Source organism: Diabrotica undecimpunctata, chromosome 4 (assembly GCF_040954645.1).
Source record: "Diabrotica undecimpunctata isolate CICGRU chromosome 4, icDiaUnde3, whole genome shotgun sequence".
Taxonomy (NCBI): domain Eukaryota; kingdom Metazoa; phylum Arthropoda; class Insecta; order Coleoptera; family Chrysomelidae; genus Diabrotica; species Diabrotica undecimpunctata.
In genome coordinates this window covers 97,351,735-97,370,055 of record NC_092806.1, presented here as the reverse complement: position 1 = coordinate 97,370,055, position 18,321 = coordinate 97,351,735, and the positions used below count along the sequence as shown (strand labels likewise).

Below are 18,321 nucleotides of genomic sequence, written 5' to 3'. Positions count from 1 at the left end.
AGAATGTAGAGCACTGTCCCCCGAAACATTTGAACGAGTATGACAAGAAATTAGCAATAGGATACATTACTGTCATGAAATAGATAGAGCACATTCTTAACACTTAATATAAGAACTGATTCTTAAACATGTACTAATTAAATGCGAAACTATAATTTTAGTATTTATTTAATTTATTCATCAAAATCAGCTCAATCTCAAACAAAATTAGTATGATTGAATAGGTATTTCCAATGCCTTTCAAACGAGATATCACTTACAACATAATGGGAAACGAGGTTCCATTTAAAATAATCCGTCACCGTGGTTCTGTAACGTCATCTAAGTCCATTACGTTACCTGTTATACCTAGTTAAGAAGCCTACGTCCGTTTATTTCCTCCCACCAAATTTCACTATTATAACTATAACCGTTTAAAAGATACTAGTGGGGAACGGGAATTTTGGCAAGCAATGTATATCAACTACAAGAGTATCGTATAGGAGTTACATTAGTTTGGGTTAGAGGTGATTCAGCGATGTACCTGGGAATGAGCACCTGATTTTGCAGTTAAAAACACTTAACTTAGAATTGAGTATAAATATTTGCAACTTGTCAGATATAATTAATTAATATAAGGATGATGGGAAGCTCGATTTTAAAATTTATCCAGTGTTACCTACTGACATTCCTTACATCAATTTTTGGGATTTTAATATGCATATGTCATCGATTATATCACATTTAAAAGTAAATCGTGGACGCTTTCCAGCACATTTGTTTGGAATTGGACCCTGTTGCTGACATAAATCACATTTTGTTAGAGTGGGAAAAATATACTACATACAGATATGCTGTACAAAAAACTGAAATTTTGCAAGTCTACCAACTAACATTCGTACTCTATTAGCACAAGAGAAAGCAGTATTCGATAGTTTGATTATTAAGTTTGCATAGAAGTAAAAATAATTCTTTAAAAAAAGAATTATAGGTAATAATTCAATTATTAAATAAACATTCTGTTACAAATAGACATGTTCTAATGCTATTCACTCCCTTCACACATCCACAATAGACCGTCGCGTCAGCGGTCACTCACCCTGTATAAACTAAGATTTTTTAAAGATTTTAAAAGATATTTGAGAGATACCTGAGCGTAAGTATGAATAACATGAGATTACATAGAACAGATAGTGGGGCGATTTTCTAAATAGATCATAGAGTTTCAATATTGTTTTGGGCTTACTAATGGGTGTGGAATAAATAAACTCGATTGTGTTGAAATTTTCGTTTGTTGCTAATATGTAATTATTTTGAATAAAGATAAGTTAATGTCATTGAAAAAAGAATTTACTGTTACAATATTGACATTATGATAAAATAATATTTAATAAAACAATTTTGAAATTAATTTTAAATTATTAGTGTAGGTACTCGTTAATTTTAAACGACGGATCAAAAAAATAATGGAGGTCAAAAATTTTTTTGACATACCCAAGGAAGAGCAGACTAAATTTATTAATTCATTTGATCAAATAATGTTTGATATTGATGGTAAGATAATTTAAAATTACATTAAAACTGGTATTGTGTTTCAATATTAAAATATTGATTATTCCTTTGTTTGTATAAACAAAACAGTTCTCGTATTTTGTCATACCATCGCTTTCGTTTTCACTCTAATTGTTGTTTCGTTATTGAATGATTTCTCTGCATGATACATAAACATATTTTTTTATTTTCTTTTATTACATTTAGATAATTAATTTCTTTCACTTTTACTCTTTTTACCAATTCGTTAACTCCTCAACTTGCACCTAGGTCATATTATCATTGCTTCTACTGAATGCTTTTTTATCACGTTTATGTGTAGGATTTCAATATTTCCTTTAGTGCGTAGCCTGCATAGATGTGAGCTTTCTCAAAATTATTGTTCTTTGAAAGTCAAATCGATTTAAGAATTTTTTATATTATTAAGTTACATTTTTTTTTATAATAATTATAAATCTTTTACAAACTCTTATTATTTACATTCTTGCAACGGCTATCTACCATCCAAAACATGTGCTTATCGTCATTACTTCAACTAACTCTTCAGTGGACAAGTGAGTTAAAAATTACACTAGTACCCGGGTGAGGCCTGTCAGGACCATTTTTTGGCAATTTTTTTTTAGTGTACAATATTTTTTTTGCCAAAAGTATTTAGTATTAAAATAAAACACACCTTTATAAATACATTTAATAAAAAAATAGGTTATTTTTTTATAACGTTTGAAATACTCAAAAATATGAAAAAAAACTGTTACTCTTTGACATATTTATTTTAAATATAAATTATAATTGGTTGACAAAGGGAATAAAAATAGATGGAGAATACCTAAACAACTTATGTTTCGACGATGATATAGTCACAATAAATGATGACTTAGGAATGGTAAGAGAGATGGTACAGGAACTCGTTTTGGCTACAGGAAATGTTGATTTAAATATAAATATCTCGAAAACAAAAATAGTGACAAATTTGGTACCCAACCAGAATATCAGTACTGGTGGGCAAGAAGTAGAACTCGTAGATAAATATAAATAAATTATGATTGGCAGGGGTAATCAGACCCATGAACTAAAGAGAAAAATCGGTCTTGGGTGGGCAGCATAATATGGAAAACTGAGAGAAACTTTTAAAAGCGAGCTGCCCACATGCCTGAAGAGAAAAGTATTTAATCAATGCGTCCTCCCAGTGTTGACGTACGGAGCAGAAACAATTACTCTAACAAAAGCCTCGACTACCAAACTAAGAGTCACACACAGATATAGTTTCAAAAAGCAAATACAGATCTGGAAGTTCTCGTTTATTCAACCCAATTGTACCAACAACTATAAAGCCTTCACCATTAAATTTTTCAATAACGTCCATGCCTCTAAATCAGCGATCCATAGTTATATTTCGTCCTAAACCATACAAATGTTCTCACATTCTTATTGCAACATCGAAACATTTATTTGAAATCAGAAACGGCCCTTGAGGTTTCTGACCTACGTAAATCTCCATGTTGTTCGTTTAAAAGGTTCTCGAATGAAAACATTTTTATCCCATATTTGTTGGGTTTATTAGGGGTGTACATTCGAAATGAGCATCGTCCTCGGAAAGCTAAAATCATTTTGTCTAACAAATCATTTTGTCTACTCCAGGAGTATAAAAAGAAGTATTTTTTTAAACTTCAAATACATCTCTAATAGCAGCCAAATTATCAATAGCTTTTCTTTCTTCCCTAGTGTCTGACATCAAATTTAATCATACGCGACAGAAATTTAAATCTTTGCTGGAATATAACAGCTACGAAGATTTTAGATCCTATTTCATCGTCTGCTCAATAGTCTTGTAAATTGCTTTTTGCGCCTTTTCATATCCTGAAAGATAAAGCAAACCAAAAGAAGCCTTCAATTCTTCTTTGGACGTTATTTTCATATCATGTTTATCTTTATATTTTGGAGCAACTTTTCCGATGTGCATATTTGTATGTGGAACGATTATGTCAAGAATATTGCTAAGGAAATTATTCCATTTCTCAATTTGAGTCATTATATTGCTTGCTTCTAGTATCGGACCTGGTAAATGAGAAATAATATTTTCTTGTCTTGTTCGAATATTTCGTGAACGTGTAGGTAATTTTTCTCCATTTTCTCCATTAGTAGGATTTTAACAAAATAACAGAATAATAGGATTTTACATCAAACATTTTACGTTTTATGTTAAATTAAAATCATAATCAAAACATTTTGTTTACAAACCAAATTAAGAAATAGTTAAAATAAATAACATAACTTTTGTCAAAAGTAAGTGTTCGATATGTCCACCAATTTCATTAATTCATTTGTCAATATATTCCATAAAAATCGTCTCATATTAAATAGCATCATTGGTTCTGAAGAAACCAGTAGTTATTTCTAGTTATTTCTTCCCATAGTTGGTTGCGAATGTTTATGGGATTCTTATAGACACATTGTTTTAATACGCCCCATACACCAAAATCAAGAGGATTAAATTCTGGGGTACGTGGTGGCTACAATGTATAATGAATGAATATATTCTTTTGGATACATATCCAAATCTTATGGTATATTTTGGAACTACATCTTATTTGTCGCAGAGGTTAAATAATGTATTAAATGTGATGTGACATTAAATGTGATGAATCTCATTCATTGGATTCTTATATACGCACGGAATAACCTATCGATGACATTACTTATTTATATGATTACGTTACAGCTTACGAGTAACTATAATTACATATCAAACAAATGCACTATTATGATTAACTAATGAACTAATAATATGCTGAACTAAATTGCCTGTGTGTTTACTTTATTTATAACAATATCGCTTATTGGGCCAACGATGATGTTTTTGTAAAAATGCTAACTCTTTAAGGTTAGATTTGTAGCAAAAGTATTATAAAACAAGACACATATGTGTTATTCAGTACCTGTGCTTTAGTTTCTAATTGTCCTAATAAAAATTGTTAAACTATTTATATAATGAATAATAAGTATTCTTTTGGGATTTTCTATAAATTAAGTAATTATATCAATATCTCACCACATTGCCAAGGAATATGACTGCTACGACCAATCCAACGTACAGAAAAGTTATATTTAAGTATATTCTCATTGCCTTCTCTCTATAATGTGGTGGTTTACCATCTTACATAAACCACATATTTTGAGTTTTCAGCATTTTACAATAGGGAAAAAGTAATACAACGCCAGTAGGTATAGAAACTTAAGAAGCGATGGAAAAAGGAAATTGTAAACATGATGACGGCCAACGTCTGAATACAGACACGGCACCTAAAGAAGAAGGTACATTATCATCTTTGAGTTGTTTTAATAAGAATAAACTATGAATTATGCTTATCTACAGGTATTCAGTGCTTTACCGCACAAATATCACAACTAAGAATTATTATGCAGCTGACTTATAAAATGCGATTATCTCAAAAACGGTTAAATTTTGTGGTTACTAACAAGTATACCTTTTCTTTGTGAAAATAATGTATCTTTAATATTTTTTAACACAAATAGAGCTATCTTAAAGAGCAAAAAAGTTAAGCGCAAATCTATGCCACACGTGTGGCACATGTGGCGCACTCTATCAGTTACATTAAAGTATGTATAAAATTATAATTTATCCTATTTAAGAGCATCCGATTATAAATTTTTGACCAAAAATATTTACAAGCGAAAAATAAAATTTTAAATTTTCACTTTAACACCCTGTATCTGTCTTAATATCAACATTTTATTAAAGCAAGTTGGCTTAAATCGTAATATTTTAAAGTGCAGAATCTACGGTTTCCGTTTGTACAATTACTTAAGGACCACCCTGTATATATATATATATATATATATATATATATATATATATATATATATATATATATATATATACATATACATATACATGTATAGTTATAAAGCGTTGGTTTTTTGGTTTAACTTTTAAAAATTATCTGTATCTATTTTAAAACTATTTTTTCCATAAATTTAAGGAGTTATATTGGCGTATTTGAGTCCAATCTTAGGAGCCCCGGAGTGTGTCAGAAACTTGCAAAAATTAGGAAAAGCCGTTCACTACGTTACGAATAATAGTATTATGTCGACGAAAGATATAGCTAAATCTCTAATGGAGAGCAATTTTGATACCACAACGCATGATATTGTTAATCCAATAGAGGTAAATATAGCCTATTTAACGAAACAGAGTATGAAGAATAATATTTACCTAATAAGTAACAATCCGCATAAGGATGCACTTGAGATGGCAGGGTTTAATATATTACCTGAAAAAGTAAGTATTTCTATTATAAATTAAATGACCTGTTGTTCATGAATTTTAATAGTTCTAGTTTTAATAGTAGTTTGTTCGGTATGGGACGATTGCGCCGATTTTACCTGAGTTGCGTTTAGCTAAGGGCACGATTGCGCCTAACTAAATCAGATTATCCCTAATCACTGATGATTGTGATTTGTCTTTAAAAAGACAACCACATGCAATAATGACAGTAAAATTCTCCTTTTAGTGATCCCACAGTAAATCATGAGGAACAAAACAGGAAAAAATCCGACATGGTAATTATTTGGTTTAACATTTAGTTTACTTTCAAGATTAACATTAAACTTTTATATGTTAAAACATAAATGATTTCTTTTTAGATATTGATTGCTTCTTTTAATATGGGTAACTAGATGGTACTGCATTCTGTGGAGAAATTTGCGACGAAATTAATTTCATTTAACATAATAAGAACTTCTTTATAGCATAATAAGAACTTCTTTACTTTTTTATTTTCTTTCTTAACATTTTTATTACCTTTTCTATTTATTTTTTTAATATTCTGTGATTATTTGTTCATCTCTTAAGTTTAGTATCTCTTGTGCCATCCATACTTTATTCCTCTTGTTAGTTTTTGTAAAATATTTATTATCCACTGCTTTTATCATTTTATTTGTACAATTAAGTTTTCAACTTTTTTATTATTTTGTTTATTTACTCTTGTAGATTAACGGGATCTTCGTTCATTTATTTTCAAATATCTTGTCTTATAGTCTCATTTCTCACTTTATTTAGTTTCCACGACTTTACAATTTACTTTCATACTTCTTTAATGTAGTTTCAGTCACAGAAACTACAGGATTCTCACCTCAACCAACATTAGCCTCAGCATTTTATGATTTCTCGCATTTAACAGCGTTATTATATCTCCTTATCATCATGATATGTAGCTCATTTGGTTTCTCAGTTTTTTCTTTTAAATGGTATGAAGACGTCCATGTATGTAGTCTGCGTGGAGGTTGGTGTAAAAATATTGATTCATACATAGTTTTCGACATATTGTCTAAACAACTCTACCTTACCCCACCTGGGCATTTAAATCTCTTATTACGCTAGCGATGTATTTTCACCTCTTTTAAAGTGTTATCTTATTTCATCTTGACCTTTGTCTGCTGTTAAGACGTAGATCTGCTTTATGTAAAATGTTGAATTAACTTAGACCTCACGTTTGACTTTAATTGATTGCACATGTATTCTATGATAATAGAATATTAGCTGTGAAAAATAGTAGCTGTTTTTTGCTATAATATTCTTTTAAACTTTCAATTTTGTATTATTTCAGTTTAGAGCTTTATTTAGCTGGCGACTGTTTTCACAGCCCATTACTATCAGGTTATTCTGAGGAATGTTAGATATAGACTATTTTAAAAAGCTGTGTTATTCGACGTAGGATTCTGTGGCAGAGGGCATTTGGAATCTAACCATTTTTTGACCCCGCATGTAAAATAGATATTCTTTACTCTTTATTTAACAGGGTTTTTCTCATACACTTACTGGAGGAATCAACTAATTCTTTAGCTGGCGTTAAATTTATGTCAAACTTTTTTTATTTGCATACTCTGTAGTTCCACAGCCTATCGTGAGTCTTGGCTGAATGTACTATCTGCCTCCATTTCTTCCGGTCTAATATAAGGTATTTGTCTATCTCTACGCCCATGGTATTAAGATCTTTAGCTATATTGTCCCTTCATCTGGTGCGTTAATTCTGGCTTAGACTGCCATGTTAGTTTCGGCTATCTTAACCTTTGCGCCTTGGTCTCTCTTAGAATTTCTGAGTGCTTATATAGTTCTTTAAGTTCTCTATTTGTTCTTATCTGGTGTATTTGTGTGTCTTCAACAATTATTGGGTCAACACTTCTCATTCGAAGCACCGTAATTTTGGTTCTCTAAGTTTTATTAGTATCCAAATTTTGTATTCGTTCAATACTGTCGGTCTTATGACTGTTTTATAAATTAGTTTTAGTTTTTCTAGAAATGTGTTTCCATCTAAGAATGTTTATTAACATAATATATGGATTTGTTGCCTGCAATGATTCTAACCACGTTTGGTCGAGATAAATTATTGGACGATTTTTAGAATGGTATTTTCTCCTAAAGTTATATACTCTGATAACATTTTTGTAATTTATAAGATTCCATAAATACTTGCATTTTTGAGATTGTATAATATTGGAAGCCCATACTTTTTAATCCAGTTTTGTTAATAATGAGTCGTTGCTTTAAAACTTTTACACGGTGCGCTATGAAACACGCTGCGAAATGCACAGTGCACCTCGGTAGCTAATATAAGTTATATGTATTCTACCGACTCAGTTTTATTCCAAAGCTTTATAATAAGTAATATCAACTCAGTTTCTTTTTGATAATTTATTCTAGTTTGTATAATTAAAAAGTTATTATTATTATAATTTTGTTATATATAATGTCCGGTTTATAGCATCCTTCGCCTTCCATTCCCAGTCTCCATTCATGTCTATCAACCCAGTCTCCTGGTCGTAGATCTCTCTCTGAAATTACCTTTTGGACTCCAAGTTGCTTTCTGTCTCTTCGTTTTTTTTTTCGCTCAGGTGGCTGCAAATCTAATATTACCTTCGGTAGGCCAGGTTTGTCATTCTCTGTACATGACCGTACCAAATAAGCTGTTTTTACTCTATTGCTTCTATAATGGTGGTTGTTCTCTCCATGATTTGTCTTGTTCTTTTATTTGTTACGTGCATTATGCTCGATAAACCTGCTGATCTACGCCAAAAATTAATTTCCAGAACAAGGAGATTTTGTTCCGTTTTCTTATTGATTTGCCAGGTTTTGCACTTATAAAGTACAAAAGTTTTTTAAAATGCTGTTATATAGCTGTATATTATTCTGTTTAGAAATAGACCCAATAAAAACTCTATTATGAAGTTCACGATTGGCAAATGCGAGATAATTTAAAGATCTTATGTATGCTGCTTGAGCAACAAGCTGGTTTCACAAAATATCCTTGTTTCCATATTTATGGGCCAGCCGTGTCCGAAAAAATCACTGGTTAGTGATTATTTCCAAGACCGAATAAGGAGCCAACGACTCTTACAATTTAAAAAACAAAGTTCTACAAGAAAACTTGGTACCTGCAAAAATTCTTCTTCGTCCCCTTCATATAAAGCTAGGATTTATAAAAGAGTTTGTTAGATGTTTCCCAAAGGACAGATAATGTTTCAAATACTTGGTTAAAAAGTTTCCAGGTCTCTTAGAGGTGAAATTTGAGGAATATAATATATTTGTTAGGCCAGATATCAGAAGATTTCTAATGAATCAAGAGTTTGCCAACATCCAAACAGTTCTCCACGGAAAGGATGGTTCACATTTAGAAATGCTGTGGAGAAATTTCTTTAGATGTTAAAGTTACAAGTGGAATTGGTCATCAATACCACTTGTAACTTTATCATCATAACATATACGATCGAATAATGTAACCTAAATTTAAATTAATAATATTTAACGGGTTTTTACCCAAATATTTAGTGGCTCAAAACATGTACACCTAGACACACTGATGATGGAATATAGATTCCGAAAACGTTTTGTGATTGTGATGTAGCCCGATTGGGTGTTTTAATTATATACCTTTTATAAAGGATTTTAAATAAATTTTTTGTGATACATGGTATACAGCCAGCTACAGGAACTTAGTTTCCTTATGGAAAGAATTAATAGATTGTCCTTATGACAAACCAACCAAAGTTTACTATTTTCATCGTTATAGAGACTATATATATATATATATATATATATATATATATATATATATATATATATATATATATATATATATATATATATATCATCATTCTCAGAATATTCTAGCGATTATGGTGTAGCCTCCCTTACATATTCATTCTTCATATCTGCCCACGATTGTCTAAAATTCGCTTTTCTGTGCCATGTTGTACCGGTTTGTTTCCTTGTGTTATAGTCCCATCTTAAATTTGGACGTCTTCTTGGTCTCTTGACGCCTCTTGGATATCATAGTGTAATTCTAGTGGACCACCTATTGTCAGTTCTTCTCGCTAAATGCCCAGCCCACTGTCATTTTAAAGATTTAATTCTATGGATTACATCAATAACCTTGGTTTTCTGTCTGATCCATTCTATTCTTTTTCGATCTCTCTTTGTTATACCTAGCATGCATCGCTCCATTGACCTTTGAGTAACTTTGAGTTTCATTATTATCTCTTTCTTTAGTGTCTTCGTGTCTTCTAAGTTTCGCAGCCGTATTTCATGATTGGTAGTATACACTGATCGAATGCTTTTTTCTTCAGGTAGATTGGCATCTTCGATTTGAATATAACTGCATTTCTACCAAAAGATGTCCAAGCTAGTTTCATTCTTCTGTTGATTTCTGGAAGTAAGGAGCCAGATTTATGTATTAATTGTCCCAAGTATGCATATTCGTATACTGTCTCAAGTGCAGTGTTGTTTATTATTACATCTTGGACATCCAGTAGCTCGTTGTACATGGTTTGGTTTTTGTTTTTATCTAGTTACTTTTTAGGCCAACTTCATTGCTAGCTGCATTTAGGTAGCTTATAAGTTCTTGTAGTTCTGCAGGATTATTAGCAATCAGAACGATGTCGTCTGCAAATCTTAAATGGCTGAGGTATTCTCCATCAATGGATAGGCCTTTGTTATGTCAGTTCATGTGGCTGAATATATTTTCTAGATTTGCAGTGAAGAGCTTTGGTGACATTTCGTCTCCTTGTCGGACGTCTCTGGTAGTAGGAAATTCTGGAGTGTTTTCATAAATTTTTACCTTAGCTTTTGCTTGTCTGTATATATTTGCTTAAGTTTCTATGTACGGTTTGTCAGTGCCTTGTTTGGTCAAAGTTTCTATTACTGCCTTGGGATATATAGAATCGAAAGCCTTCTTGAAATCTATGAGGGTTAATGCTAACGGTATTTCATATTCTTTAGTTCTACTCATTAGTTCTCGAAGTGTATGAATATGATCTATGGTACAGCTTGTTCTCTCGGCTGTGCAGCATCTAATGCATTTGTTAATCTGCTGTTGATGATCTTTGTGAATATCTTGTATACGATCGATTGGTAGTAGACTTATAGTTCTGTAGTTTTTGATATCCTCTTTGCTACCTTTCTTATGAATGAGAATTATGTTTGCTGGATTCCAGTGGTCTGGCACGCATCTCGATTTTAGACAGTTCGTAAATATGCCTGCTAAGATTTTCCAGGTTTTATTGCCAGCGTATGTAAGCAGTTCCACTGTTATACCATCTATTCCAGCTGCTTTACCGCTTTTCATTTTTTGCAATTATCGATTCTACTTCTTCCGTAAGGACTTCTGGTACATCTTCTTGGCTACTGATTACTTCTTCAAGTGTGTCAGGGCTCTGTATAATTCGCTGTAGAATTTAGTTACGAGTTGTATTATATATATATATATATATATATATATATATATATATATATATATATATATATATATATATGTGTGTGTGTGTGTGTGTGTGTGTCTGTGTCTTAATCTAATTATTAAGAATATTTTAGCTCCAAATTATAGAAGAAAACACAAATGCACTGTTTGAACACTTTGATAGCAACTTAACTGTAGGTGCTGTCATTTACGACTTTGATTTCAATACTAACTATGTACAGCTTCAGAAAGCGTTGTGGTATTTACAAAACAATTCGGACTGTATATTCTTAGTTACACTTAACGATAAAGTTGGACCCACTGGCCCAAGGGGATGCTTACTTGGTGAGTATAAGAAAACAAATATGTAAGTAAGTATATATCACTGATGTGAAAATATGCAGCAGTCGAATTCACATATGTGAATGAATATGAATATGAATATATATATATATATATATATATATATATATATACAGTATACTCCCTTTATAACGAACACGGTTATTACGAGGTTTCGCTTATAACGAGGTACATTAGATGTCCCGTGAAATTTCTATTGAACTGTAACCCTTTATAGCGAGGTAAATTTGCTTATAACGAGAGAAAATAAGATTGCAAAACGTGTTTTTTACGTTTTGGCCCGGCCGTAGCTATAAATAAATACCCTTTTTAACTGCGGGCCGCCCGCAATAAACTTCTTACAATTTATGATTCTTTGTCGGAAATGTAAAATTTATGATTCACAAGTGTCATTGTATTGGGTTGACCATTCACACCTAATAATATGGGTCCTAATAGACAAGATGTGTAAAGGTTGTCAGAAACTTTATCCAAGGACAAAACGCAAATGAAGAAGCATAAAACTGTTTCACATCTTTAGAAAATATGATAGATAGAATACTGGACAATTTTAAGCAGTCAAAAATGACAAAATAACTTTATACGCTTTATACATATTTACAGAATACAGATTTTTTGTTTTAACATATATCATTGACAGTAAAAGTAAACAACTCTTTTTTGTTTTAATGCATTTCATTGACAATAAAAGTAAACAACTTTGTTTTAAAAACGTCATTCAAACAATATTTATTAGCATCTTATATTGCTCCGAATGGCTTCACTATAGAAAGTTAATGTTTTAGAAAACTACATATTCATATGTATGCACAATATTATTGTTGTTGGATATAACGAGATCCGCTTATAACGAGGTAATTAGTCTGCCATTTCAGTTCTCGTTATAGAGGGAGTATACTGTATATATATGGATGTTTGGTTATTTATGTGGCATTATTTGGATGTTTTATAAGGCAATAAATAGATGAAGTAGCCAACTTCTTTGTCTTTTTTCTCTTTTGACCGAAGCCCACCACTCTTCGAGTGATCCTTATTTATATTGGATTAACGGGTATATATATATATATATATATATATATATATATATATATATATATATATATATATATATATATATATGTGTATATATATATAATATATATATATATATATATATATATATATATATATATATATATATATATATATATATATATATATATATATATATATATATCCGTTTAGGACAATGAAAAGGTCAGATTTTTTTACAGTTTATTTAATTTGTACCGTTTTATTATTCCTAAAGTCGTTATTAAATATTCATCAGGGCCAAATATATTTATCGAAACACTAAAGAATTTGAGTGGAAAGGACTTTATTCAGGTCGGAAAACCTTCTGAAGCTTGTGTCAATTTTATAAAAGAAATATATCATGTAACCGACCCCAAAAGAGTACTATTCGTTGGAGATTCGTAAGTACAATTATATTTTTTTGTTATATAAACTAGTAGTAAAAAGGTATGGATATCTTCATATTTATACCTTCAAAGCTTCTGTTTAAAATTAAATATAATTCTTCCATCGTTGTCTAAATTTTATTGGCATATATTAAAGAATATTACAGTTTTAACTGTCCTAATCTTGCAAGTAAACTTTTTTACTGCTATTATGGAGCTCACTTTTGTTATTGTTTATCCATCTACTCTAACTACCACTAGTCAATGAGATACTACATTTACTACTGTTCAAGATAAAATTTAATAATGTATTCATCAAATTCTAAACACACAAACTAGCATAACATTTCTTCACTTTTTTTTTATGAAAGCCTCTATTGTTAATCGGTCGTATTGCAGACCGTTAACTTATTGTATAACTTACATTATTCATGATACCCATTCCAGAAGTCTGGAACCATATACCAGCTTGTACAGATCTAGAGAATGGGTACCGTATATTTTTGGAGCCATAGCGATAGAGTTCGAAAAGTATTTGCCGCCTGCGATAATAATTCGCAGTCATGAAAGGTGTGATTCACTGTTTCAGGTCTTCAGCTACAGTTTCTGCAGCTTAAGTCCCCATGAAATAGACCCATTGTGTACATATTTCCCTTGAGTGGCGCATGTCGAGTAGGGAAACCTGTAATAGGAAGTCTGTTGTAATACTCCCACTGCAGAGAAACTCTGGCTACTTCTGCTAACACTGTATATCTCCCAGTAACGTTGCGTAGGTACATCTCACGACTGCTTAGTATATAGTCTATCATAAAATCAACTTTTTCCTGTTCAGCTTTACCAGGTTTAAGTATACAAGCCACCCTTAAGAGCTTTTGGTATATACCCCAGTCCTAAGCTAGCCTGCAGTATAATATATACTTTTTTGTACAGAATGTCATTTCCCCTATATATACATATAGAAGTATTGAATAAATTCCTTCCGAAACCGGTGATTTACACGGCTATATATTAAAGTATCCAATCCAGTCGCCAGTGCCATGTTACTAGTGGTATCAGTTTTGATTTAGTCTCAGGAAATTGCACCCTGAAAAGTTTTTAAGTATTTTATTGGGATCGACTACATTTAAGTCTGCTTCCTCCCGCAGGTCCTCCGTAGTCCTCGCCACCTCAGTAGTTATTTTTCTTGTAAACTTACTAAACGATGTTTTATGGAACTGATATGGAAGTTGATTCTGACTTCAATTGCTTGTTCTAGTTTGTTGATATTCAGATATGCTTGCGTCTGATCTAGTTGAGTATCAGAATAGTTTCTAGAGTTTCTTGTTTTTTTTAGTGATTCCTTATTGCGGGGGTAATGATATTCTCACGAGGTCACTTTTTATTCTAGGCTGTTGCCGGTACCTCCGCATTTGTTTTACGTGGATTTGCTAAGGTCCATGTCTCAGCAGCCATTTTTACCTTTTTCTTCATACTCTTTTGGTTTAGTTCCAGAAAGCGTTTTTTTATACCTGGCTCCTCTTGGAACACCTTCTTGTCGAGTATTTTTGGCGAACATAGATTTTGCGACTGTAATCATTTGTCTGATAGTTCCCGTTGTATTTTATAGGTTCAGAAGAGATAATCATTTCTGAGCCATCTTATCCATTTGTCCATTGTCACTTTTATCATCTCTTTGTCCATCTTTGTTCCCCGAGTTGGGACGAAATACTTTTAGGTGCAGCAGTGGGCTCTTACGGTGTTAAGGTTACAATTTCCCACAGTTCGCCAGCTCTCTGGAGCATCGCTCAATGTGTTTTTTCCTATGTAAAGTTTGTTTAGCAGTAAATAGTTGATAAGGCTTATATTGAAGAAACTGTACTGATAAGAGAGTTTTTCGAATTCGACGGTAGTGCGCGACGGGTTTGCTAATCACCTTTTAAGTGGTTTTCAGGTATTTCTATAATAAGATTATGGAACTGAACAACAACCAGTATTTAAATACGAGTTCTTGATCAAATTTGTTTGTCTTTATGTATCACGGGAAGTGTTAAGTAGTATTACTCATTTTATTCATTACGTTTTTTATCGACGTTTCAATTTCCACTTCGGAAATCGTTCTTTTATCATTATGTGGCGTCCGTGGGATAATGATAATGGGGCTTCTTCTAGTTTTCCGGTAAAGAAGAAATATTTATCTGTAGATGCAAAGAAAATTGTAAAAACTATACAGTACCTTACCTAAAAGAGGACTTGACACAATTTCCGCTACGAGTGAAATATGCGATTTGACGAAAATACCTCTGACCACAGTAAAAAGAATTACATCCAATCCCATAGAAACGAGAAAAAAACGTAAAGATTACAGTTCCACCAAATGTGTGGACGAAGCCGATAAGGACTTGACACGTCGAAAAGTCTATACATTGTACGAAGATTAATTACTATTTAAATGGGAATAAGCCACAATTGAAGGTTAAAATACGTTTATTGACGTTTCAATTTCCACTTCGGAAATCGTTCTCAAAATACAAACATTAGTATATAATAATAAAAAATACTAATGTTTGTATTTTGAGAACGATTTCCGAAGTGGAAATTGAAACATCAATAAACGTATTTTAACCTTTAATTGTGGCTTATTCCCATTTAAATAGTAATTAATTTAAAATGCCACAAGAAAATAGCTTCAGAACAATATCGTACGAAGAGTAACGCATACCTACATACATTAAGAGCTCTGAAGCAACGCTCAATGTTGACGAAACCCAAATAAGCTGTAGCCTCACCAGCTTGTGAAAAATTTTGAAAAGTATGGGCTTTCGATATCGTATACTTGACAAAAGACAAGTAATTATGAAATCTCATAGAATACAAAAATGGCGTTATGAGTATATAACTTCCATCAGAAAATTCCGTTTGACTCACATTCAACACGACCTAAAGGATTTGCAGATTCCTCCAGTAAATGTAAGACAAAAGCTCCTTCAAATAAAGGGGAAAAAATAACGATTTTACATGCTGGATCAGAAAATGGTTTGGTTCCAAATGCCCTGTGGCTTTCTGCAACGAATATTAAAGACTCATGCGTAGACTATCATGAAGATACAACGGCAGAACTTTTTGAAGAATGGTTAAAAAATAATCTTATGCCTCAGAATAGCGTGATAGTAATGGACAATGCAAGCTGTCACAGTCGCCAACTAAGTAAGGCTCCAAACTCGACTAATACTAAATTGGAAATTCAAAATTACATGGAGACGAATGATATGTATTTTAAAGAATGTTACACCAAGCAAGAGCTTTTAGAAGTTTTAAAGGCATTTTCTATAAAAAAAGTATGTTTGTGATACATTGGCAGAGGAAATGGGACATACAGTGCTGCGGCTTCCACCCTATTAAGTAGTAACTAAGTAGTACTACTTAACCAACGTTAAGTAGTACTTTTGTAGAGTGAATAAGAAAGTGTGTCAATGATATTCTTCCAAGTAGTTGGAGAAATTCAGTCAGACACGTAATAAGTAAAGAAAATTCATATGTTCATGTAGATCATAATAAAATTGAACCGATCATAATTAATTTAGATGAGGATAGCGATAGCGAAACAGAACTATGTGTGGAGTGATACTGTCATCAAATCTACAAATGTTACGAATAAAATAACGGATCTTTTCAGAACTACAAATTATTATTAATGTTTGTTTTTCTATAATCTTAGCAATTAAAATAGATTTCATTTATTTTAAAACTCATTTGAAAACATTAATTTCGGGTATATAAGGCAAAGCAATATATTTTACATCCGTTTTTTTTTTGTTTTTGTCGTCGTAATTATTGTAAATTTTGTGGATCCTTTGCTTTATTAGAGTACCGTCTAGTCAGTGTTAATTGTCAAAAGACCAACTCAGTCTACCTCGTTTGCTTATCGCTCCGAACCGGTTTTAACAATGGGTGAAGTCAGATAAATTTAATATTATTTACCACCGCACTAATTGAAGTGAACCATTCTTTGCTAAACAAACTTTACCATGTATTCTCTGGGCACGATGATTTTATACCTCGAGATCATTGAGCGCAGTAGTTTCAAAACGAATCTGATCGTATAATGAAACAGTTGTGGTGCAGCTGTCTGTAATTTTTACATTTACTGTGTGTAGATGTTTGTTGAAAATAAAAAAAATGCTCTTTTAACACAACACAACTTTTTACACCTACAAATAATATTATAAAATTTTAAATATAAATATTAATAAACACCCTGAAGTGTAAATCCAAAAGAAATTTTGATTTTAAATGATTTTATAAATTTTGATGACGAAAAATATTGTTTGATCTCAAAAACTATATGCGTTTTTCTTTAAGCATGTTTTTATAAATTAAATAATTGCTAATTTACTGTGCAAATTTATTTATATTTAAATTGAGGATTGTCCCCAATTATTGATTTAAAAATTAGTTAATTCAAAAATGTGTTACTTTGTATGAGCGCGCGCATACAATAGGTAACCCAAATAAGCAGTTATAAAAAGAACTATATCTCAGAAACTACTAAAGGTATAAAAAAATTATTTTTCAAAATACAGCTTAACATATGAAAAACTCAATCCTTATTGAAAAAAATTATAAAATTTTTGTAAAAAAAAAGGTACTTTAGGATTATAACTTTTTTTAAATTTAATAATAGACACTTTCATCTACCTATTACCACATTTTATTCTTGATGTATTTTTTTTATCATAGTGTTTTTTGATCGGGCTAATACGTTAGTTTCATAACTGTTGTATGTAATTTTTCAGAATTGAATCCGATATGAGTACAGGAGCTTTAGGAGGCTTTCAAAAGATGTTAGTGTTAACTGGTTCAACAAAAATGGAAGACATTACAAATTGGCAGTTTCCCGAAGAATATAAACCAGAATACTTTGTAGAAAGTTTGGAAGTTTTAAACAAAATTATTAAATCCATTTTTCCAAATCTGTAATTTCACTATTATAAAAAATACATAAATAGATAAAGTCTTACAAAGTGTTTTATTACCACGTTCCAAAACAAGCAGAAAATTTTATGGAATTTAAGAAGAATAACGACAGCTTTAATATTTTATCTTTCTTCTAGATATTATATGTTAGGCTTGTAAACAATAAATTAACTGTCCAAAATTATTCTTCTGAATAAGCTGGTGTTTCAGCAAATCATGTCTAGTTGACTAAAACCTCCCCGAAAACTTTTACCAAGGTTTTGTTTTATGGACTCCTAATTTTA

General features: G+C 31.4%; 2 protein-coding genes across 2 annotated transcripts in view; one reads left to right on the top strand and one right to left on the bottom strand.

Moving 5' to 3' along the window:
- Positions 1 to 18,321, bottom strand: part of LOC140438833 (endoribonuclease Dcr-1-like) — a 115,228-nt gene that overhangs the window by 63,830 nt on the left and 33,077 nt on the right. The window lies entirely within an intron of this gene.
- Positions 1,379 to 18,077, top strand: LOC140439817 (uncharacterized). The gene is made up of 5 exons (XM_072529966.1): positions 1,379 to 1,533; positions 5,532 to 5,830; positions 11,417 to 11,627; positions 12,955 to 13,099; positions 17,857 to 18,077. The coding sequence occupies exons 1-5, from the start codon at positions 1,446 to 1,448 to the stop codon at positions 18,038 to 18,040; spliced, it is 927 nt and encodes a 308-aa protein (XP_072386067.1). The 5' UTR covers positions 1,379 to 1,445; the 3' UTR covers positions 18,041 to 18,077.

Coding starts and splice junctions, on each gene's coding strand:
- LOC140439817 (XM_072529966.1), top strand. CDS start 1,446: ATGGAGGTCAAAAATTTTTTTGACATACCCAAGGAAGAGCAGACTAAA. Junction 11,628..12,954: donor CCCAAGGGGATGCTTACTTG/GTGAGTATAAGA, acceptor AATATTCATCAG/GGCCAAATATATTTATCGAA. Junction 13,100..17,856: donor GTACTATTCGTTGGAGATTC/GTAAGTACAATT, acceptor GTAATTTTTCAG/AATTGAATCCGATATGAGTA.